Consider the following 22,470-nt stretch of genomic DNA (forward strand, 5'->3'; position numbering starts at 1 on the left):
CGTGAACGACACCTGAAGTGTTCCGTGCTCAGCACAAGGCTCACCTTACAACAGGTCTCGAGGACAAAATAGAAAATGAAGTTAGAAAGCATATACCCACCAACATAACCCTAAGCTGTAAAATATAAATGAATGGTTGTCATAGGAACTGCTTCGGAGAGGGAAGAGAAAGTGGCTCACAAATGCTCAACGGCCAGAAAAAATCCTCACACACACCTGGGCTTTTCCCCTCCTTGGAGAGCTCCATTCAAAGACTGGAGGCTGCCTAATTCTGCAACGTTTTACACCAGCAAATTGCGAGAAGAAGAGAAGCTCACTGCTATCACCGAAACCTATTCAGATTTCTCTAAGTATCCGGAGAAATCCCGTCGCTTTGGACAAACCCACAAGCTCCTCTTGCTCTGCGAGGCACAGTTTTGAATTGCTGTTTTTCATTACCGACGTGCTTTCCAGCAGACCCTGCTGTGAGATGAAGTGGCATTAAAGTGGCATTACCGGCTGCAGGGTGATGGGGAGGCGTGCGGCGCTGCCATGCACTCCTTCAGCTAACAGGCAGCAGTACGTCCACGGGCCCTTCTGCTAACACCAGGAGAAGGAAGGGGAGGAAAATAAAGCGTCGTGTATTCCTAGGCTAGGCGAACCTGGCACGAGAGACAGAAGGTCTGGCAAGAGGGGGAAAATGGACATCTCAGCACTGCTCTGCCCAAACGTGGGTTTCTGCAGCAGCTTGGGGCACGGGGGCAGCCGGAGGTCTGCAGGTGTTACCAGGCAGCTCCTCCTGGATGCAGCTGACGGCGCTGGGGAAAGCACCGAGACAAATTTATGGGAACGTTTCCGAGTGGATGGCAGACAGTGGCGTGATGCAAAGCGATCCTGAAAAGTGAGCAGGAGACAAACAACACGACAGGGACAGATCGGGAGGGGGCTGGAGAACAAGTCAGATCAGCAGGGGCTGGGCCAACAGAGGGCTGCGGAGACGTGTCCAAAGCAGCAGGCACGAAAAACGAGCGCTCTGCAAGGAGAGGGGCGAGGCCAGGTGAGGCCAGCGTGGGGCAGGAATAAAGACATGGGACGAGGGCGTGGAGGAGGGCAAAGACGAGTAAAAGAGGCTCCTTCTTGGAGACGTTACACTGAAAGGATTCGCCTGACATGGAGACAGCCTGGAAGCCTGGAGTGAGCAAGAGAGATGGTTTTGCTGTCCGCAGGGAGGGACAAGAGATCCCCAGGGCCTGCTGGCAGACAGCTGGAGGAGGAAGATCGGATAAGCAGGGTCCAGGATGGTCGGGGGCATCAAGCAGAAGGACTGCTACAGCCACAAGCCCCTTTAGAAGGAGTAAGGGGCAAGAGAAACACCAGGCTGAAAGCAGCAGTCTCAGCCCAGGACCAACGGCACGAACAGGCACTGACAGAGCCCCACGCTGAAGTTAGCAGCCCCCCAAAAAGCCCCCTCTCTCCCCACGGCTGTGGTGTCCCCCCACAAGCACTGGGACTGGCAGCCAACAGAGGGAGCCAGGCCACCACGGCCACCAGCCAAGGTTTTTGCGGCCAGCTCCCGGGCTTATCGGCCAGAATCAGTTGTGTTTAACATCCTGTGGAAACCTCGGTGACAGACAGCTCCTGCAGTGTCAGGGAAACAGGCAGCTGGGGGAGAAGGAGGAGTTAAATCAGAGCTGCCAGGAAAGACAGGACTGCAAAGCCTGCTGTGAGAGATGAGACAATTGCCATGCAAGCGACCACGATAACTTTGGCAAGACGCGCACCTTCCCCAGATATCAGGTAATTCACACGCAAGGCACGAAGACCCAGGACAGTGAGGCTCTTGAGCTATTTGCAAGCTTGCGTTCCCCTTTGGAAGACACGAGCAGAAGTGGGGGGCCTGACGGTAAATCCATCAGCCCACAGAACCCCGCCACACACACACAGCCTGACCTCCACCTGCCACGAAGGGGGTCTCATCCCCCTTGCCTAGCTGAAGCAGAAAACACGGCAGGGAGAGCGCTACTCTCACTTCACTCTGCTCCTCCTTTCCCCACGCCTAGCTACTGCCCGCCACTCTCGGCACAAGGTCTGCAGGGAGTAGGCGGGACTGTCAGCACGGCGTCTTGTGGCAAGGAAGAGACGAGATGAGACTTGCAGGGCGGCACGTGCTACCGAGTCGTTTCTCGCCAAGCTCCCGCAGTGACACCCGTCCTCGTTCGCTGTCAGTAACCACAAGGAAAAGTGAAACAGAAGCGGCAGCAAGCTTGTGAATTCCTACCTCGTGCTGCAGTTACACAGAAACATATAAGATATAGAAAGGTCCACTACGTTATTTAGGGGCTTTCTTATTAAAAACAAAAACCCCACAAGAAACAACCCTCTTCTGAACCTGAGAATATCGTCCCACCTAGGAAAATCTCTAAGGAGGACAAAATATTCTACCAACAGTTAACTAAGGAAGCCATTCCCCATTCCAGATTTCGCAATAAATTCACAGCTGATCCACCAACTTCAGCAAAAGACCCGCGAAAAACACAGTGCTAGGAAAGGTAAACGAAGAGTGAGGCCTCCCAGGTAAATGCCAGAAAGCTGCTTCAAGAAATGAGACTGCTGAAGGGCTTTCGTTGGATTTCAGTTCCCACGCGGGTGCTAACCTTTGCGCATTTCTCCAGCACTTCCTCCTTGAACTGCAGGAACTTCTCCTGGACCGCGGGCTGGTTGAGAGCGAAGGAGAGGAAGTGCGTGAAGGGCTGCTTCTTGCGGAAGCTGTCCAGAAGAACGTCGATGCGCGTCCGGGCCGAGATGACGCCGCTGCGCTGCTGCCCCGTAATCACTGCAAGGGAACAAAGCGGGACCTGCCTGGCTATCACGGAGCTGCAGGGAGACTGCCGACACCCCTGCCCACGTAAAATACACAGCAGTTAAACGGACAGGCATTTTGTGTTGGATTTACCCACGTGCTTTAAAGTATTGACATTGCAGAGGTAAGAATATTTCATCCTGGAGTCGCCAACGGAGAATTAGAAAAACCTGCACAACAGCACCTCTCTACTGTCATCCCAGGGCTCACCGAAGAAGTGACAGGAATTAGAACCCCCAGCCACGCGCAGAGAAATCTTGCCAGACTCCCTGCTCGACTTAAAACGCCTCACACGGCTGTGCTTTCCTCTGCAAAGGCAGGATGATGCCATCAGAAGCACCCCTCTGCTCTCAAGAAAGCCAGCTCTGTGTGTCTAAAAGACAATAGCAAAGAATCGCTCACTTCAGTGGCTCTTCAGATTTCTAGAGCATTATTTCAAGTTTCCAGAAAGGCAGTCTCTCACCCAAAGCGACAAAGGAAATCTATCAAAGATCAAGATGGCCTATATCGTTGGTGCACGCACTTCAAGGCCCCGAACGGAGAACACTTGAGCTCGAGAGGAACGAACTGCAAGGAGCAAGATTTTCTTGGCTTCCTATTATTACACGTTTTCAACATCTCTCAGCCCTCCTGAAAGTCCTTCACAGTTCTCAGGAAGAAGTCAAGGCCCACTTACTGAGAAGTGCTACCACATTCCGGCGCGGCGTGACAGCTGGATCCCCCGGCACCTAATCCCCAGAGCCCTGTCATAAATTGTAACCCTACACAGCACCAGTTATCCGTGGAGTGCGTGTAAGGGGCCCTCTGGATACCCACTTTGGCAGAAATCTGCAGAGGGCAGCCCTGACAAGCAATGCCTCCTTTCTCGTTAAGTCACCGGGAGTGATGAGGAGGAACATACGGTACAGGAGAGCCTGCTCTCACTCTGAGGATCAACTGACAGCACCAGAAAGGCAGCAACGTCATCAAAACACTCCTTGCATTAAAGGGAAGTCTGAAGTTCATTTTGTGCATAAATACGCAACGCAGCATTTTTTTTCTGGATGTATGTTACAGCTCCTCGTTAATGGGAATAGCAATAATTAAAAGAAAAAAAGAAAAAAACCCACATGTTTGGGCCCCAGGTTCACAAGCTGGCCATTGAAGTCTAAGAATCAACTTCACTGAGAGCTAAAAAAGGATTTAGTCTTCCCCCAAAATCTTATACTACTTTATAAGGGTTTATAGACAGGGAAAAAAACTCAGAAGTGAGGTGATTTCCCCAGGGCCATGAGGTGGGTCAGCGCCACGCCAGGTGCAGGAGCTGAAGGAAAGCACCTCCTGTTCCCTGTCCCCCCTCAGATCGTGTCTCTGCAAGAGCCGATGAGAGAACACTGATTTTAGGCTCACCGATTTCCCCTTCGACTCCCGGCTTGGGAATGCTGATTGAGGTTCGAGTCTCTGTTTCTAGTCTCTTCTTGGTTTCTCCTTTCTTCCCGATTACGTACCTGGAGGCATAAAAGTGGAAGAGAGTCACTGGCTGGGCCTCTCTCCATCGGAGGTGCCCAGGCAGCAGACGCTGGCTTGCTTAGGTCGGTCTGTGACAGCTGTTCCCAGCAAATCCTGCCACTGCACATTTATCACCTGTGTTTTCCCCTTGTCCCCCATAGTAAAACTATTCAACCCATAAAACTGTCAAAACTAACTGGATAAAGCCTTGAACGCTCCAGGCTTCCCGGTGAACATCAGATTTGAGCCAATAGTCGATTCCAGGCACGTGCTTTCTCCCAAGGCTTTCACAAACTCCCCCTGCCAGGCTGCTCACCACGGTTCCTCCTCCCCTTCTTCCAGCCTCCCCGATGCTTTCATGTTCAAGGGAAGAGAGGCTCAAAAACTCTCCTGCCAGCCAGAAAGCACCACCTGCTGTCTCTGTCACAGCAAACGCTCGGAGCCAAGCGCAGCACAACTGCACTAGAAAGGCATTGCCAATTCTCCCCTCCCAAAATCGGGACGGCCACAGAACAGAATACATTTCAGAGATCTGCCGCTTACCCTGATCCCCCCCCAAATATTCCGCACAGAAATGCTTCCCCAGCCAGAGGGGGCTCAAGGAAACCAGAAACACATAGGCTCACTTGTACAACGGGCTGGGGACCTCCACTCTGCACTGGAAACCTTTCTCAGTCTCTTCCACCACAAAGGCATCGCACGGTTCATCTGCACAGTCGCCGGGCCCTGCCAGAAAAGAACAGCAGACCTTGAACAACCGCTGTAAAGCCTGGCAGCGCTTTATGTAGGTCAACAGTCTCACAATCTTCTTCTCCCAAGGTTAAACGAACCCCCCTCCGTTGCAACTAAAGGCTTTTTAATTCATCTTACTACCAGCTGTGAAAAACAGAATGAGGGCTTCTAGATCTGGGAGGCGTAGGGGGGCAATAGTTACAGCCCAAGTGTTCTCCCCACTGCAGTTTGTGGGAGAAATGCCCTCATCCATGTTATGCTCTGCTCTCCTGGCAGGGTGGGCACCATCAACCCGCTGAGACAGCGGAGCAGGAATTTATAGTCGCAGAAGAACAAAAATAAAAGGTGAGGAGAGCTTTGGTTCAAGGCTCCAGGTCCAGCGTTTTGGTGCCTGTTATGACCAAACGTGATTTCCAGAAAGAAGCAGGGGTTTCTCTCTCCTTCCAAACGCACACAGGGATGGATCTGGGTTGCAAGCAGCTTATCACAGCTTTGTTCAATCCGCTGACAGGCAGGGTGGAAGGGGGAAATGGGACACTACAGCCACAACCTTCTCTACTTGAGAGATAACAGCTGGACCTTTCTGTGCCCACAACTCACACAAAACTACAACAAGCACACAGGCAGAAAGATAGCGTAAAGCAAAGCAGGACAAGAAGAATTCTGCCCCAAAATCGCTAACACCTTCCAAAATGTGCATTGGAAAAAGCCAAATTTTTTAGGGGCCAACACTGCCAGGACGGAGGAATTTTGGCAAACAGCCTCCAGTCCTGCTGTATCTGCGAACAGTCCCACGACCAAAAAGAAAGGCAATTCAGGAAAACAGATCTGGTTGAAACAGATCTAAGTTTGTTTGTTTGTTTCCTTTACCGGAGGTCTTTCATAGCCAGCAAACGTGACCAACAGTCAGTAGTAGAGCCACCCAAACCCTAGGTAATCAGGTTTATATCTGCTCTTTGGTTAGCAAGATCATCAGGGGCCATCGCAAAGCATTTCTCTCCTTTTTTAACATCTCACTCCACCACAGAGGCAGGTCCTTGGGCACAGAGATATATCTGAGGGGACACCAAGACTGTGTCCAGATGCCACCAGGAGCCCCCTACCTGCGTAGAAGTCTTCGTCCTCCTCCTCCTGCTGGTGGACTTGCTCGTGAACGAGATTCTTCCTGTAGACTCGCCCGCCGATCCTTATCAGGGTGGGCCTCAGGATGTCCATCGCGCTGCTCCTCTGGCAGCGGCACGCTGCAGGAATAGAGACAGCGCGTCTCCCACCCTCCTTTTCATACAGAAAAGCTGAGTTTCCGCTCTAGCTGCCCTGCTATGGCACAACAGGCACCCAGGTAGCTGCATGCTGAAGATATTTGGGCATTTAAGATGATTTAAGCCACGTGGCTGCAGCATCTCGCCGCATTGTCTCATATGGTCTTTGCGCTGCTCAGAGCTTACGTGGTGCTTTATTTTTTTCACAGAAATGGCAAAAATGGAAGCTCACTGTGAGGAAATATGGTGAGTTGGAGAGCTGTGTGTAAAATCCTGGCGATTATCCCCCAAAAACACGGGGAGCTGCGTCCAGCTTTGTGTGTGGAAAACGCGTTATGGTGTGGAAGCGGCAGGGTGAGCTGCAGAGCCGGGTGGCGTGTGTCAGATGGCACATCTATGCACTGAAATCGTTACATGGGGAAAATTTGTTTTTTAGTGTTTTCACCAGAAATTTCTGCTGGAAGCCAACAGATCACCCTTGCCAGGTTTGTGCCCGCGCTGGCAGCACCTGAGGGGGGACAAACGACGGGGGGCTGCTCCCTGGGGACACACTGCCCCCGGGCCGGGTCTATGCCGAGCAGGGCCGCGGTGCTGGGCAATTTAACGCTTTTTTATTCCCTAAAAACCCCAAAATCCCGAAACGACCGCTCCACAGGAAGAGGAGGGGGGCGCCCTGGGGCCCGCCCCGCGCGGGCTCCGTTGCCGTGGTTACCGCGCCCCCTCCCCTCTCCGAACCGACCGGAAGTGGGCGGGGCCCGCCGCCCGCCCGCCGCCCCAGCATGCACCGCGAGCGCGATCCCGCCCGCCGCCTGCGCCAAGCGGTGCGGGCGCCCAGGTGAGGCCCGGAGCGGGCCGCCGCGACCGGAGAGCGGCGGGAGGGGCGGGCGGGGACAGGGGAAAGCGCTCGGGGCAGCGGCGGGGCCGGCGCCGGGGGCCGCACTCACCGCCAAGCCGCTCGCTACGGAAGCCGGGGAGGGGCCCTGAAGGGGCTGTGCGCATGCGCGGTGGCGCGGCTGAGGCGGCCGCCAAGTGGGCGGGGCGTGAGCAGGGGGCGGTGCTGCGCATGCGCGGTGCGGTGGCTGAGGCGGCTGTGGGGTGGGTGGGGTGTGGGCAGGGGGCTGCGAGGCGCATGCGTGGTGCGGCGCCGCCGTCCCCTCACAAAATGGCGGGCGCCTGAGGCTGCCGGGGACGAAGCGGCTCATAAGGATTTAAAGTAAAAAATCTGGGGCTGTCAGGTCTCTGTGATTTGAGGCATCCCGTACCGTTAAAGGTGCCGTTTGGCCAGGCGTGCTCCTTCACGGCCCGGCCTGCCTGTTTCGGGGCGAGCTGCCGCGCCGCTCTGCCTCACACGCAATAAAGGAAACAACCCTGAGCTTGCTGCGAACGAGTTCACGAGTTCTAATTCCGAAAAAAAAAGCCGTTTTCTCCACCAAATCATTGAGTGCTTTCCAAAGCTCTGTAGCTTAAAGAGTCTGCTGAAATGTACTAAATAGGTGGGAGAATAGAAACGAATTAAATAGGATAATTGGGAAGTGTGTGTCAGTAGCAAGCGTTGCTGCTTATAAAAGCATAAAAGGTGCAACAAGTGGCATCTTTTGTGCTGTCAGGTACAGAACAAGTGCCAAATACTCCATTACTACAAACGTACAGACCTCTTAAAAGGCACAGAAAAGTATACGCAACCAGCGACTGCTCTTGCGTTGTAGCGGCAGACGGCCGCCTGCCTGCTGCAGTTTGGGGTCAAACACCCTATTTTTAGGAGCTAAAGCGCGTCTGATGCAACGCGCGGAGCGGTTGCTGCAGCCGAGGCGCGGCGTTGCTCCACACAGCACACAGGATGCCGTGCGGGAACTGGCAGTCCTGCGAGCTTCCAGGTTTTATGAGGGAGGAGGACTTTTTCCGTGTTTATGCTCCTGGAAACAGGGCCAAATAAAAAAAAAAAAAAAGTCATCTTTTTATGACCCCAGGAGTAGGGAGAGAGCCAAGCGGCTGAAGGCCAGCAAATTCAGGTCAGCGACCCGCGCCAGGTTATTTTTATGCCCTCCAGTCATCCCGCGAAATTCCCGGGTCCCCTGGCGGAGGGGTCAGCCCGCGGGCTGCCCAGCGTGTGGGGTGCCGCCGTCCTCCTCCCGCACCTCGAGGGCACGGAGCAGCGAAGCCCTTCTCTCCGTCTGCTTTCGGAGCAGGCCGTGAACGACGTGCGCGCTCCCTGGCTGCGTGCCCTGGGAAACTCCAGCGGCGGCGGGGCCGGGACGGATGTGCGCAGGCGGGGGCGTCCTCCCCGCGGCCGGCTTCCTGCTGCCCCGCACCCAAACACAGGGGGCAGGTGCCCTCGGTTGTACCAGTAGCACTGGTGTCCCGGCCCAGAAATAAGGAACTTAGCCCCTGAGGCGCCCTTCCTAACTCTGCTCTGCTTCTTCCCCTCGCTGCAGGCTGGGCCGGGGTGAGATGGCCGCCTCCTCCTCCTCCTCCTCAGCCGGCGGGGTCAGCGGCAGCTCGGTGACGGGATCCGGCTTCAGCGTCTCGGACCTGGCGCCGCCGCGAAAAGCCCTCTTCACCTACCCCAAAGGAGCCGGGGAGATGCTGGAAGGTGATCGTGCTGCCTAGCTTCTGCCCCCCCGCCTCCCCCCGAAGCCCCAGGGCCCGCTCAGACGCTGGCAAAAGCTGGGGGAGGAAGGAAGCGCCGGGGCCGGGGCCGGCTGGAGCGGCTTTTCCCATGGCCCTCCCTGCGGCCCCACCTCTGCCTCCCTCCCTGCAGCCACTTGCGAGGAAGTGACTTTTCTTGCTGTCACCTCGGTTTTAAATCCGTGGCAGCGCTTCAGACGAGGAAGCCATCCACCTGAAAGGGAATATGACAGCGTTAATTGCTCATTGTTAGCCGATCCTTTGATGTCGGGCAGGAATTGCTGTAAAGATAGCTGAGGCAGGAGTATTTTTCTTGGCAAACCGCGTTCTGGGCTTGGATTTGACGGGGCTAGCACAGAAGGCAGCTTGTGTCCCTGCAAGCCAGGAAACGCAAGGCTTGTTTTGGCACTCAAGCCGAGCTGAGACCTTGCTGCAGAGGTCTGCGCGAGTGGCACGAAGGGAAGAAAAAGGCTGCGAGGGAGGCGTGCCTCCACAAGCACAGAGGCAAATCGGAACTAGACCTCTCTTCTGATGCTCTGAGGCTGAGCACGTTCCCCTCTGGGGCTCGCTCTGGTCGGTGCCTGGGTTTCAGGAGGCACGGACGTGACGTGACAGCGCGGGGCAGCTGGGAACCGAGCGCTGTGTCGTAACGACTGCTTTTATTACACATCGGAGCCCGTGTGCCGGTCTATTGAAGTAATTATGACTAAAGACTTGTTCATGGAACTTAATGAGCCCTCAAAACAAATTAAAATAATGAAGCACTTTGTGTTACCAAATAGGCAGGCAACTGTTCTTCCTGAGAGCCACTTGGGGTGGGTGGCCAGGGCTCAGCTTCGGGTTAGCTCGTCCCAGCCCCATGTCAGGGGTCTGCCAGTACCCTTAGCTTTGGGATCGCTTCTCTCCCTCGCTTTTACAGCACAGAGCGTTTGTTTGATTCTGCTTTGACTGAGCCATTTGCCAGTAACATGGCAGTTGGTCTGTTCTGGGCGGCAGCACCAACTAAACGCTCTCCCTGTTACAGGAAACTTTAGCTTTTTAATTTCGGAGACAGAAGGTGATGCTCCCATTCTTTCTTCAGGCAGTTGCTAGCGGGGTAGCTGCGTACTGCTTTCCTCCTCAAAAATCCCCACTAACCGACTGGTTTTTATCGTTGCTTCGACTGTCTCACTGGTTAAATGAACCCTTAGGTGCTGGGGTTCCTTTTGGGCAGGCAAGCAGCAGAAGGCGTGCTAGTGCTGGGCAGGCAAGCAGCTGTGTGCTCCAGGCTGCTTTGTTCCTCAGGTAGCCGTGCGATCAGTTGCTGATGTAGCTTGCAAGACGCACGTTATTTGAAATCCCCTATGCAGGGTTACGGTCTAAGCCTGTGGGAGATCTGAAAGCATTACAAGGACGCAAAGTGTCTGAGCCCTGAGGGAGCCAGCCCCTGCCGTAATACTAGCTGGCTGCTGCTCAGCTTACCTTCTATTTAAAAATGGCCTAAAATTACTCGACGGAGGGAATGTAACAGAATATTTGCGGATTTGCAGCCTTGCTGCAAGCAAAGCCCCCGTGCCAGCCTGACAGCACTCTGCAAGTTCTTCAGGATAAAAAAAAAAACAACACACAAACCACGGTGGCAGAGCATGATCCCGCAGATACCCGAGGGAGGTGCTCGAGTCACCCAGCTCCGTGCGGTTTCCAGCAGGCGCGGAGCGGCGTGCGTTGTTCACGGCTTTGTTCAAACGCGGCGGTGTCAGCGCACTCGGTGCCTGGAAGGGTCAAGCTGCTGGCACCCGCGGGCTTCAGTTGTTGGCTTTTGGGCGTTATTTATAGAAGCGAAGGGAGAACTTTGAGCCTTTTTCCATGGCGCGTGGATGCGGCGGCTCTCGGAGCTGGGTGGACCGGACCTGCTGTCACCTGCGGCCCCGTGGCAGCGGCCGCTTCGCACCCCGTGTTCAGAAATGACCCGAGGTGACAGCTCCCAGGTAGCACAGCCACCCACCGCCCCAGCTGAAGCTCTGGGCAGGATTTGAGCCAGGGCCTGGAAACCAGAGCGCTGCTCGGCGCAGGAGAAAGTCTCGAAAGTAGACAAATGGGGAAACCCACACCTCAAACGTAAAAATAGAAGGAGGGCCGCAGCGCTTGGGTAAGGCTGCTCCGTCCTCAAACTCTGAGCAGAGATCAAACCACCTCCCTTTTTCTGTTTACAGATGGCTCGGAAAGATTCCTCTGTGAGTCTGTCTTCAGCTATCAGGTTGCATCTACATTAAAGCAAGTGAAACACGGTAAGCACCGAGCGCTGCGCGTTTTAGCTCTGCGCTGATCGGGGGAGGCGCAGGCGAGCGCGGTGAAAAGGCTGACATATTCTGGGGCGCCGACCACAAAAAAGCAGAGTGGCCTTTTAAGTTCTCGAATTAACGAGAGGAGTCCTCCTGCAAGCCCTATGCAAAGCGAGGGGAGCCCACACAGCCTGGGCGGGAGCAGGCTGCGCCTCTCGAAGCTTGTTTTTCCATCGCTCCGCCGTGCAGCGCTGCCTTCGCAAGAGGCGAGGCCAGGAGGGGAGGCTGGGGGCAGGAAACGCCCACGACCTGCTGCTGGCCCGGCGCTGGCTGTCTCTTTGGCCCCGGGCACGTCACTTGACGCTGCCTTTGTTTCCCTGCTGAGCCCTCATGACACCGGCGAGGTCGAGCGAGGTTTCCAGAGGTGTTTGGGAGACAACACGGCGCTCCGTGCGAGTGTCTGGCGTGCAGTGGCAGGGCTCACTCCGCTCTGTCCCTCCCCAAGAGCGTTGCTTGAGCTTTTTTCCCCTCCTCGGATCTCTGCCCGCAGCCCAGGTGTCGGTAACCGAACGACGGGCTTGGCTGCACGGCGGCTCTCGTTCTCAGGACGTCGGGCAGAGCTCCGCGCCGGAGCCCAGCTGTCTCTCGAGGGTCACATCCTTTTGGTCCCCACCTCTTGTCAGCTAGAATGGGCACTTCCACGTGTTGTCTCAGCCCGGCGAGGCTTCCTGTCCTCCGCCAGTAGGAAGTCTCAGGGTGTGCTTGCGAGGCCGTGATCCCGTGTTCCTGGCCTGAAGAGCACGGCCGAGCTGGAGAGCCATTGTTTGCACAGCTCCCGCGGCTCTCGCTGCCAGCGGGCGGGCACCGTAACGAGCAGCAGCTTCTGAAACTGGTGTGTGAAGCGCTGGTCGCCTCCCCGGAGGAAAGGCTCCAAACAAGATGGAGGTCATCGTTCTGTTTGCTTGTTTGACAGCCCCCAGAGCAGCACGTCGCAGGAGGTGGAGTGCGAACAGCCCCTTAGAAGCGCCCAGCCTCTGCGGGGCAGGAGGCACGAATCCCGCGCGTTTTACGTTAGGCCTTTTGCTGGCAAGTCGGCTCCTACTGGGACGTTTTTCCGAGAGGCTGCCGAGCTCTAAAACTTGCCGTGCAGCCAAGGAAGAAGGGCTATTCTCATCTCTGCACCGCCGCAGCTCATTTAGTTGAGAATGGAGCCTGCGTGCCAAGCGCACAGCCGGTTTTAAATAAAGCTGAGAGGAACAAGTTGTCCTGGGGAACCCCGGGGAGCCAGCCTGCCCCTCCTGGGTGACATTGGTGTCTTTAGCATGCTCTGGCTGCAGGGCGCTGCTGGTACAGTCACCCAGGCCCTTCTCAAAGGCCCGTCATTAAAACGAGGAGCTCCTCACGCTGCAGCCAGCCCTGCCCGGGGCTCTGTGCAGGCCGGGCCTTCCCTAAACCTCTCTCTTCTTTTGCCCCAGAAACATTTATGCTAAAGAAGTGAGCCCCACGCTGTTTTCACCTCCTTACTGGCCTCGTGGTTCCCTGGTACGACTTGGATTTTTATGGCAGAGGCGGGGATGGGTAAAATACAGCGTCACCATCAGCTGCAGCAGAAAAGCCTGTCCCTTTTGCTTTCCGGTGTGATCCGGGGAGGTCTCCTCGCCGTTTGCACGGGCTGTAGGAGTGGTTCCGCGTTCAGTCAGCTTTTGGTGGGGTTTTTTGTACGCTCCGTTCCCCACCGACAGCTGGGAATTTACGTCTAATTGAAAGGCTTAATTGCAGTGTCGTTGCAAACCGCAGTTACCTTTGAACTTCTCGCAGATCAACAAGTTGCACGGATGGAAAAACTCGCCGGGCTGGTGGAGGAGCTGGAGGCAGACGAGTGGAGGTACAAGCCAATCGAGCAGCTGCTGGGATTCACTCCCTCCTCGGGCTGAGCGCGTCTGGACGGCTGCTGCCAGGGAGCAGGGGAAAGGCACTCTCTGGCCCGGCTTCAAAACACCCCACCGTTTATCGGGATGCTTACAGCTGCATCAGCAGGATTGGGCTTCTTGTTGTTCTTTTGTTTTTTTTATGTTGACAGGGGAGATCCCCCCTTGAGCTGCCAGTAAATTGAAATTACGGGACTCTGGAAGTCTTCCACGGTGGTACAGGCTGGCAGGGCTCAGTTTTTGCAGCTAAAAAAAGGGGATGAGTTTTAAAGAAGTCGAAGAACAACCTTACTGCGAACAGAGAGGGGAAGACGTACAGCTTGGTGGCGGGGGAGGCAGCCCAGTAAGTCAGTGCTGCGCTTCCCGGGGGCCTGCTGGAAGGGCCAGGTGACGGGCTGGCTGGGGAGCGAGCGTTCTTGCCACTGGAGCCAGGCCTCTGCAGAGCAGCAGTACGCAGCCCTGCCAGAAACACTCTTCAGCCCCAGCCCTTCCTTTGGGGAACTGACAGGATGAGACCCGTCCTGGGTCAGCTGAGAAGGGGCAAGCGGTGACGCTTGCTGCAGCAGTACCTCGGGTGTTGCTGAGGCTGTTTTCTCTGCGCTGCTTTCTCTGGTGTCTGCGCAGAGTGCTGCTGGGGCGTCGCTCTGTAGTGCAGAAGCTGTACCCTTAATACCCCGAAACCCTTTTCATTACATATTAGATTGCTCTGTGATAATAAAATAATTCTGTCTTTGAAATCATTTCTCTTTTCACAGCTTGGGGTGGTTCCGATGAAAGAAACTGTCAGCTGTTGAGTGTAGTTTAATGAAGTTCTGAGGCACCTTGGCTGTTGTAATGGTAAATTTAAATTCAATTAAAAATATCCTGAGAGAAATCAAGGCACACTTGCTTTATGCTCAGAAGTGGATTAGGTTAAATCAGATTTTAATCCCGATTTAACTCCACGAGCAGAAAACCCTTATTTAAATCCATCCGTTTTAGTCATCTTGTTTTTCATTTGTACCTCAGTTCTGTTCTGAAGGAGAACTGGATTTCTATTTTCTGGCGTAACCATTTCAACATGTTCATTTTCCATTTATTAGCCAGCAGGGGGATAGGATCTGCACTGTACTTAAGCAATTGTATAATGTCATAATCCAGCTGCCTAATTCTTCCATTTTCATTATCTTACTTACCAGATGCTTTTTTTTTTTTAACTCAACGATTTCAGCCCAGCCACATCTGGATTGAAACTGAGAGGCAATCGAATCTGTACACGTTTCAGCAGTTTCACCAGCAATCTGCGGTAACAAGAGCAAGGAGGAAAAGCGTGCGGCCATGTTTTGCATTTGTTTCTGTTTATAAATTAGTCCTGGTGTCGGAGCCAACTTTTCATTGCTCAGAGAGAGGCACTGAGATTACAGGTAACAGAAAACCCTACAAAACAGTACAGGATGTGATGGAGAGCGCCGCGGGGCCAGCCCCTGTCTGCCCGTGCAAGCAAAGGCCGTGCCCTCTTTGCCAGATTTCCTCCTCTTACTCAGCATGACCCTCATCCGAGGATCCGTTTTGGGGACTGCGCTGCCCTGCCACGGCCCCAGCCTCCCGCTGCCGCACAAAAGCCAGCCCCGACCCGAAGGTGCAGCTCTGCACCCGTGCAAATTCGCCCTACCGGTTCTGAAACCGCTTACAGGCGTTGGTTCGTAACGCTGCAGCTCGGCCGGGACGGGTCCCACGCTTCCTCCCCAGCCTCTGCTCCTGCAGGGCAGCCCCGAGCTCCCCTCACCTGTCACCCGTTTAACTGATGACACTCGCACTCCAAACTCAGTCTGAGATGGGGTGGGTTTTGGAAAAGAAGGGAGCTTTTCAATTCTCAGCTTGTTTGTTTCAAACCAGCTATTTTTAATCCCCTTCCCCCCAGCCACCCAACCCCACCTTGGCCAAAACACCTCCGTATCGCCAAGCTGCGACACCCACGGCTCCCCTCGCTACCTGCCGCGAGCTGAGCTCGGGCTGAGCCTCGCCCACCCTACGTGCTGCGATCAGCAGAGTTGGAAACGGAAAAAAAAAAAAAAAACTTCGGGTTTTTCTTGCATGAAATTAAACTTTTCCACCCCTGCAGCTGCGGGGGTGCCAGGGCATCGGTGCCTGCAGCAGGCTGGCGCTGAGGCCAGGTTCCCGAGCTGCGGCTCCACACCGAGTGCTGAAGGTGAACGTTTCAGCGCAGGTACCCAAATCTCCCTAGTGCAGCGCCTGACAAAGGGTCCCAAGCCCCCTGGGGCTGAGATTTCCCCCCAGAGCCCCGCACAGCCCCTTTTCCTTCTCCCTCCCCATGTTTTTCAGCTGTTCCTTGGTGTTTGCTGGGCTTGTGGCTGGAACAAGCAAACCCAAGGAACAACCCCAGCTCCCCGCCGTACATGGCTTGCTTGTATGTGCTCAGCACCAAAATAGACGCGTGTGTGTGAGAGCTATTGAGAGGAAGTGAAAAGTTCATCGTGTACAGTATGACAAACGCAAAAACATGTTGTCGGTCCGTCCCTCCTCCCGCTCGGTAAACACTTTATGTAAGGCAGCGAGAGAACCGGAGGGCTTGCTGCAGAGCTCCCTCTGCTCCAAACACAGGTTTGGAAACTCGTGGAGAGCCCCATTTCTGCTTTGTGCATCTGTGGGGCAGGCTTGGGGACGACCAAACCTCTCCGGGGTTTTGTAGCACCCTGCCCAAAGCTGGGGGGGGGGGGTCTCGAGCTGCTCTGAAATTATTTTGAGGCTTGGCCGCAGCTGGGAGCGGAGGGGGAAGGGAGCAAAAAGTTGAGGCGGGGAGGGGAGTGGAAAGGGAAAAAAAAAAAAAAAAAAAACACGAACAAAGAGCCTCGTTCAGGGCTGCTCGCTGGTTTTCCTGTGGGTGCCGGCGGCAGAACGCCATGTACCGGCGCAGCCCCGCGCCCGCCTCCCTCCCCGGGCCTCGCGCCGGAGCCAAGGCACGCGCCGGGACAAAACCCCAACGCCGTGCGTGCGGCCCTGGCACGGGGGGCTTGGCCGTGGGGTGCGAGCACCCACCGTGGCCAGGCTGCGTGGGTCGCATTTTGGGTGTACGCATGGACAGAGGGGCTGGGGATGCTCCGTGCCCCCCTCTCAGCACGCCCATGTTTCACTCGCATGTCCCCAAGCAGATTTTTGGCACTCACGGCCCTTCCCCCCCCCCCCCCATCCTGCATGCAGAAATAAAGCATAAATCCGCCTAAACCCAACTTTTTGGGACCTTGGCAAGGACAGGGGTAGCCGCAGCCCCCCTCGGGGCAGAAATCCGTGCCCACCGCCCGCCGTGGACGTGCGCCGAGGCACTCGCCGAGCCCCTTGCATCGCCTTCCCCCGGGCCCGGCCCCTCCAGCGCAGCGGAGCAGCGTGATGGAGCGAATCTAATCTCCGGCGGGGAGGGAAGGAGGCGGGGGGGTCCCGGCAGGCCGGGAACAGCCTGTCCAGAAAGTTTCTGCACAAACAGTCCCGCGCCTCTTGGCCGGGCTCGCTCCCCGCTACGTGCGCACGCCGCAGGAACGGGGGCCGCAGAGCCCCTCGGGCCCCACCGCGGGAGGTTTCGGGGAGGGGAAGCACCGCGATTGGCGATGTAGGAAAACTGATTTTGGGCCCAAAACCCCTGTTCTTGGGACTCCGCTGCAGGAGGGTCGCAGAGAAACGGGGGGGGGGATGTTATGCCAAAGAAAGAAAAATATTTACGCTCGGCGCAGCCTGGGATGGCTGTGTTTGAATTCAAGCTTATTTTTAGCAAGATGTGGTCCCTGTTATCCTTTGTTTTTTTTTTTCCACTCGTTTACCATTTTCCCCCATTTTGACCCCATTTTGTTCCCAATCTATTTTTGGCAAACATTTGCACAGGCAACTTGGGACTGAAGAAGGGGGAAAACCGTGAGGTAAATTTTGTTAGAACCCGGCTCCCAAGCACCATCTGAGTGTCTCCAGGCACGTACGTGCCCGTCTCGCCGTACCGTACGGCCACTGCACAAACACCAGTGCACATTTTTGTCAGCTGGGGCTGGGGCTGCCTCGTTTTTGCCCCCAAAAGCGGGGCTGTTGCAGGGGTGCAGACACACAGCACCCAGATCACTGGGGGCACAGAGTTGGGGGGTGTTTACCCCTACAGCTAAGGAAACACCACAACAATCTCTGGTAAAAAAGCTTTTTTAGGGCATTTTGGAGTGTTTTTTGTCTGTGACAAGCGGCGCTGCCCTTGCCACCGAGCCCCCGGCCGCCACAAAATGGCAGCCCCCCGCCTCGGGGGCACCAGCCCTGACCCAGCACCCGGCCTGACTGCACGGGACCGAGCCCTGCCGAGGCCAGGAAGGCGGGGGCGGGCGGGGAGATGTGTGAAAACACCGACTTTTGTGGCAATTTCGGGACCCGAAGCCCGACGGGACCCAGCGCCCGCGGGCGGCCGGGCCCTGAGGCGAGGGGCCGGGAGGGGGGGGGAGGGGGGGAGGGCGGAGGGGCAGGGGGGCGGCGCGTGCCCGCTGTCACCGGGCAGGAGAAGACGCCGCGGACGTGCCCCGCGCTGCCATTGGCGGAGGGCGCCGGCCGGGGGGCGTGGCCTGCCGCTCCGTCTCTATATAAGCCGCTGCGGCGGCGGGTCTTCGTTCGGAGCGGTGCGGCGGGCGGGAGGAGGCGGAGGGGTGCGCGCGGTGGCAGCGCTGCTAAAGCCCTCGTCATGGCCGGGCTGTGGGAGCGGCTGGCGGGCGGCGACAGGGGCCGCATGGAGAGCTCCGACTGCGAGTCGCTGGGCAGCGCCTCCGGCTCGGAGGGAGGTGAGCGGCGGGAGCCCTGAGGAGGGGGCAGTGAGGCGGCGGGGGGGGTTCCTGAGGGGCCGGGGGGGCCCTGGGGGGTTGGGGCCTGGTGAGGGGACAGGGCCCTGCTGAGGGGAGAGGCCCTGAGGGGATCAGTGGGGGGGCTGCGCCACACTGCCCCGTTCATCCCCCCATCGCCGTGTGGAGCCCCTCAGGCTGCCCGGTACTGACCCATTCTTCTCCGCAGACCTCGACTCCGCCGACCAGGCCTCGCTGCCGGACCTGGACCTGCTGCTGCACGACCCCGAGGACGAGGTGCTGTGCGCCGAGCTGCTGGAGCTGGTGCAGGCCACCCTGGGGAAGGCTCCGCTGGGCGCCCAGCGCTGCTCGCGCCTCCTGATGCCGGCCCAGCTCGTGGCGCAGGTGAGGACGGAGCTGCTGCGCCTGGCCTGCAGCGAGCCCTGCGGGCTGCGTGGGGCCCTCCTCGACCTCTGCGTGGAGCACGGCAAGGCCTGCCACGACGTGGGGCACATCGCCGTGGACCCCGCTGTGGTGCCCACCTTCCAGCTCACCCTGGTGCTGCGGCTGGACTCGCGCCTCTGGCCCAAGATCCAGGGACTCTTTGCCTCGGGGCCCGCGTTCACCCCGGGCTTCAGCCAGTCCCTGAAGCTGAGCACGGGCTTCAGGGTCATCAAGAAGAAGCTGTACAGCTCCGAGCAGCTGCTCATTGAAGAGTGCTGAAGGGGACACGGCTCACCCAAGTGCTTTGGAAGAGCTGACACTCACCGAGCTGGTTAGAGCGTGGCGGCTCCCAGCGGCCGCAGTAGTTTAGGTTAGGCTGGAGTAGGGCGTAGGTGGATGTAGCTGGGGCAGGCGGAGGCCCTGCGGGGGAGGCCCTGGTGTGGAGCCCCCCTGCCAGGCGGGCGCGGGGCCGTACGGTGCTTGCCTCACACTTCCGTGATTGTAGGATGATTGCGGTGACTGCGCTCCTGGGCTCGGCAGCGGGGCTGCCGCGGGGGCAGGCGGTCTCCTCCTGGTTAATTGTTTTTGTTGTAACAACGATTGTAATCAATGGGGTTTCTGGGGGAGGGCGCGCGTGTGGGAGCGAGTGACAGCGGAGTGAAGCCTGGATCAAAGACAGAACTCCCCTGCTGATGCCTGGGCAGCTGTGCTGGGGCTCCTGGTGTGGCAGGAGGGGTCTGGAGCTGTGTCATGGCTCCGTGACACAGGGAGGAGAGCCTGGGGGAGGGGGGCGTGCAAGGTGCTGTGGGGACGGAGGGCGGGACCCCTCACCGATACACCCTGTGCGCTCCATTGATTACAGTTTACACTCATACACTTGATGTTCAAGTGCAAGACTTCCTATGCAATTGTTTTTTACTTTTCTAATAAAACCTGTCTAATTGATAACCTGCCGCCTCCCTGTCTTCACTGGGCTCTGACAGATGATGCAACTGCCTCCCCGATGACCCAGATCCCCCCTCGTTCCCTGCACCCGTGGGAATCCCTCCCAGCAGCCCCCCTTGAGGAAGGGGCAGGCGTCCTGGTGCACCTCGGCACGGGGCCGTGACTCAGGCAGGGCTGAGTCAGGCCTGGGTGGCAGCACCCCGTCACCAACAGCCACAAGGAAATGGCTGGGGGGGGAATTTGGGAAAAAAACAGGAGTGTCTGGTAAAAGGGGTGTGGTGAAAGGGGGAGGGAGGGAGAGCGGGGAGGTCTTGGGGGGGGGTTGTCAAATCTGCCCTGGTCTGCACAGGCAGTGCTTCCCTCAAAACACTCCTGAGCCTCCTCACATCCACACTGCTGAGTGCAATTACGCCAGCCCGCAATTAAACGACTCAGAAAGAGGCTTTCACTGCAGTGTAATTAAAGCAGGCACGCTGGGTCAGGCGCGAGGTGCAGAGGCTAAACCCAGGCTGAGAGACAAAATTACACGCTTCCCTCTGAGTGCGAGTCGGTTCTGGCTCAGGGTTGTTTGTTTTTTTTCCCTTCCTCTTCAGCCAGACGCTGACTGCTGGAGATTTTCGCTGCTGCTGAAGGGGACGGCCCTGAGCACTGGGAGCCGAGGCTACGGACGGATGCTGCAGGGATGCCACCGGGAGCAGCTCACCTCCAAAAGCCAGGTTGTGCGAGGGCACCTGTCCCCTCCAGGTCCCAAAATTTGGGTGCTTCCAGGGGCTGCTGAGCTGGGATCATTCCTCCCCAGCCCCATGCAAGGGCAGCTCCGTTTTTGGGGTCAGGCGGGCCGTGGCACGGTCCAAAAATCCCTCACGCAGGTGCCCCAGCTCAGAAAACCCCAAAAGCAGGTGGAGCAGCCGAGGCGCGCTGCAGAACGGGCAGTTCTTCGCACCGGTGTCACGGGACAGAGCAGGCACGTTGCTGCCCCGGCAGCGGTGTCACCGCCATCCTGGCTGCTGAGGCACGGCGTGGCTCAGGCTATTTTTAGCTTTTTACACGTATTTTTACACCGCCCTCCCCTGAGCACGCCAGGGGCTCACCCCACGCCGTGCCAGCCCCAGCTCGTCCCCCGGCCGCACGCGGGGGACTTGGTGTCGCTTCTCAGAGCTGCTATTACACGGAATGACCCAGGGCTTCACAGAACACTCAAAAAAAAGCCTGACAAAACCAAACCCATCCGCGCCGGGTCCCCCAAACGCCCCGCGGCCACCCCAAACATCCCCGGCACAGATCCAGCCCCAGTAGCTGAGCCGTGGCTCCTATTTATAGCGAAATGCCCTTTCTGTGATCCCTGGGGGCGGATGGGCAGCAAGGTCCCTGGGGCAGCGAGAGGCTCTCTGGCAGCTCCCTGGAAGGTGCCAGAAGGCCCCGGCGAGGCTTTATTTAGCTGCCCCATGGGGACAGGGCAGGCAGAGGGGTGTCTGGGGGCCCGCGAGGACACGGCGGGGCTGGTTGTGGCGCCGGCTAAAATCAGGCTCCCCTCTGCAGCACCCAGGCGGCACTTCAGTGATGGAGCCCTCTGAATTTATTTAAATAAATAAAATTGGGATTGTTCTAGGGCATGGGCAGCCATGAAGTGAGCGAGGCCCAGGAGTTAAATACAGGAATACCCCCAGACACCTTGATTTCACCTTAAAAAAAATAAATTATGGTGTCAGAAGTGGGGCCCCATTCACTCCCTACCTGCTGGAGGAGGATGCTCTCAGGGTGCTGGCCATTCCCTGCTGCCTCCCTCCCTGGGGAGCCACCCCAGCTAAATGCTTGCCTTCCCAATCAGGCTAACGAGGTGGGGAAGGAGCTAACGGGCAGCCCAAATTGCCCACACAACAGCCACTGAGCACACCAAAACCTTGAGTATCTCTTGCTCCTCCAGCCTGGGCACGGCCCAAACCACAGCAAAATCCCCCCGAAACCGCCGTGCCGTGGAGCTGCCACCCTTCCTGGTGGCAACAACACATGTTCGTTAGCGGCAGCTCATTAAGGGCGCGGAGGCACCCGCTGGCAGAACCAAGGGGTCCGGCGGCTCGGGCTTTGTTTGCACTGAGTCACCGCCACTGCCAGGAACTCGGCGAGGGGAAATCAAAGCCTCGCAGCCCGGCTTCAAAGGAGGGGGGAAAGGGAACGAGAGGAAATCCCGGCCCTTGGGAGCGTGGGGCTGGGTGCAAGGGGGGAACTTCGGCTGGGTCACTGCTGGGGAACTAGGGAAAAGAGACCCAAAGCAGGGCCTTTTCAGGGAGTGGCCTTAAGGGGCAAAGTTGCTCACTGGGGTGCTGAGAATGGGAAGGAAAGCATGAAATTTGCCTCCCCCCATTTGATCTCCCAGCTCCCCATTCACAGCAGGGTGCTGGGGCTGACCCCATCAGCTGCAGGAGCCGAAATTTGGGAGGGAGAGCAGCGCGTGCACAGCGGCTGGCAGTCAGGCCTGGCTTCCAACCGACCCGGGAGAGGCTACAAATTGGGATATTAAGTTATTAATTTAATTGCTAACACAGAATCGGCTGTTAGCAATCTGCTAGCAGCCATTAGCAATAATCCCATTCTAAATAGCATCAGTTTGTTCCTCCAGGAGGATTCAGGGTGATGCTGGGATTTCTTTTTCTTTTTATTTTTTTCCATGTGCCTCAGTGCAGGGGCTTGGGCCAAGATTTTGGGCTTGCATCTGCTTTTCCCAATATTTTAGAAGCCTAAAAGATCACTCTCCCCATTGCAGAAGCCTAGAGGAATAGCATAATGCCAGGAGGAAAATGACATATCCCCCAAAAAACAGCTCAGGCTCAGATGGAGGAAAAGGGGCAGCTGAAAGCACAGGGCTGGGGTGAAAAATGCCATTTTCTGGTCAGCCTCAGTGAGCTTTTCCTTCCTTTGCTCGCTGCAGTCCGCACACGGGGGATGAACGGGTGCCAGCTCGGGGAGGCTCCTGCGAGCCCAGGCAACTGTTGACTCAAGTCTCTTCCCAAGCACAATTATGGAAAGAAAAATATAACCCAGGCCAGCCTCGGGAGGCAAAAGAGCTGCGAGGCTGCCCTTCCTGCCAGGGTTGGGGCCGCGGCCGTGTTTTGGCTTTCCCCTCTCTTTCCATACTCCTCAGTAACCTCTCCCTTCTCTCCA

At 56.9% G+C, this 22,470-nt stretch overlaps 3 protein-coding genes across 7 annotated transcripts in view; 2 read left to right on the plus strand and 1 right to left on the minus strand.

The window, feature by feature from the left end:
• The window catches only part of ASCC1 (activating signal cointegrator 1 complex subunit 1), a 27,338-nt gene extending 19,932 nt beyond the window's left edge, over positions 1 to 7,406 (minus strand). For 2 of the 3 annotated variants that reach the window (XR_013953138.1, XM_080598377.1), the window contains exons 1-5: positions 7,263 to 7,406; positions 6,163 to 6,300; positions 4,954 to 5,053; positions 4,229 to 4,326; positions 2,634 to 2,812 (exon numbers count right to left, since the gene is read on the minus strand). Coding sequence is in view for 2 of the 3 variants with exons in the window: in XM_080598377.1 (XP_080454503.1) it covers positions 2,634 to 2,812; positions 4,229 to 4,326; positions 4,954 to 5,053; positions 6,163 to 6,300; positions 7,263 to 7,383 (636 nt within the window). In the remaining variant the exon portion in view is untranslated. The remainder of the gene's footprint in view (positions 1 to 2,633; positions 2,813 to 4,228; positions 4,327 to 4,953; positions 5,054 to 6,162; positions 6,301 to 7,262) is intronic. The other variant, XM_080598376.1, reaches the window with a different exon arrangement.
• On the plus strand, positions 7,009 to 16,836 carry ANAPC16 (anaphase promoting complex subunit 16). 3 transcript variants are annotated; one of them, XR_013953139.1, is made up of 6 exons: positions 7,009 to 7,153; positions 8,751 to 8,908; positions 11,136 to 11,210; positions 13,023 to 13,089; positions 13,888 to 13,969; positions 14,343 to 16,836. XR_013953139.1 is itself a non-coding variant. In XM_080598389.1 (5 exons), exons 1-4 carry the CDS (start codon positions 7,098 to 7,100, stop codon positions 13,935 to 13,937), a joined length of 339 nt encoding a protein of 112 aa, XP_080454515.1. In that variant the 5' UTR covers positions 7,009 to 7,097; the 3' UTR covers positions 13,938 to 13,969; positions 14,343 to 16,836. The 3 variants fall into 3 exon arrangements, 2 of the variants coding, with proteins under 2 accessions (XP_080454515.1, XP_080454514.1); XM_080598389.1 differs by lacking the exon at positions 13,023 to 13,089; XM_080598388.1 differs by lacking the exons at positions 13,888 to 13,969; positions 14,343 to 16,836 and having other exon boundaries at positions 7,010 to 7,153; positions 13,023 to 13,869.
• A 907-nt stretch (positions 16,837 to 17,743) lies between these two features.
• On the plus strand, positions 17,744 to 19,314 carry DDIT4 (DNA damage inducible transcript 4). Its single transcript, XM_080598383.1, has 2 exons — positions 17,744 to 17,925; positions 18,152 to 19,314. Exons 1-2 carry the CDS (start codon positions 17,829 to 17,831, stop codon positions 18,643 to 18,645), a joined length of 591 nt encoding a protein of 196 aa, XP_080454509.1. The 5' UTR covers positions 17,744 to 17,828; the 3' UTR covers positions 18,646 to 19,314.
• Positions 19,315 to 22,470: the final 3,156 nt, after the last annotated feature.

The sequence above is a fragment of the Anser brachyrhynchus genome (genome assembly GCF_964034855.1).
Source record: "Anser brachyrhynchus genome assembly, chromosome: 6".
Classification (NCBI taxonomy): Eukaryota; Metazoa; Chordata; class Aves; order Anseriformes; family Anatidae; genus Anser; species Anser brachyrhynchus.

Bases quoted from the DNA above. Each gene is read 5' to 3' on its own strand.
- ANAPC16 (XM_080598388.1), top strand. From the start codon at position 7,098: ATGCACCGCGAGCGCGATCCCGCCCGCCGCCTGCGCCAAGCGGTGCGG. The intron at 7,154-8,750 runs GTGAGGCCCGGA...CCCTCGCTGCAG, and splicing joins CAAGCGGTGCGGGCGCCCAG to GCTGGGCCGGGGTGAGATGG. The intron at 11,211-13,022 runs GTAAGCACCGAG...AACTTCTCGCAG, and splicing joins ATTAAAGCAAGTGAAACACG to ATCAACAAGTTGCACGGATG.
- DDIT4 (XM_080598383.1), top strand. From the start codon at position 17,829: ATGGCCGGGCTGTGGGAGCGGCTGGCGGGCGGCGACAGGGGCCGCATG. The intron at 17,926-18,151 runs GTGAGCGGCGGG...TCTTCTCCGCAG, and splicing joins CGCCTCCGGCTCGGAGGGAG to ACCTCGACTCCGCCGACCAG.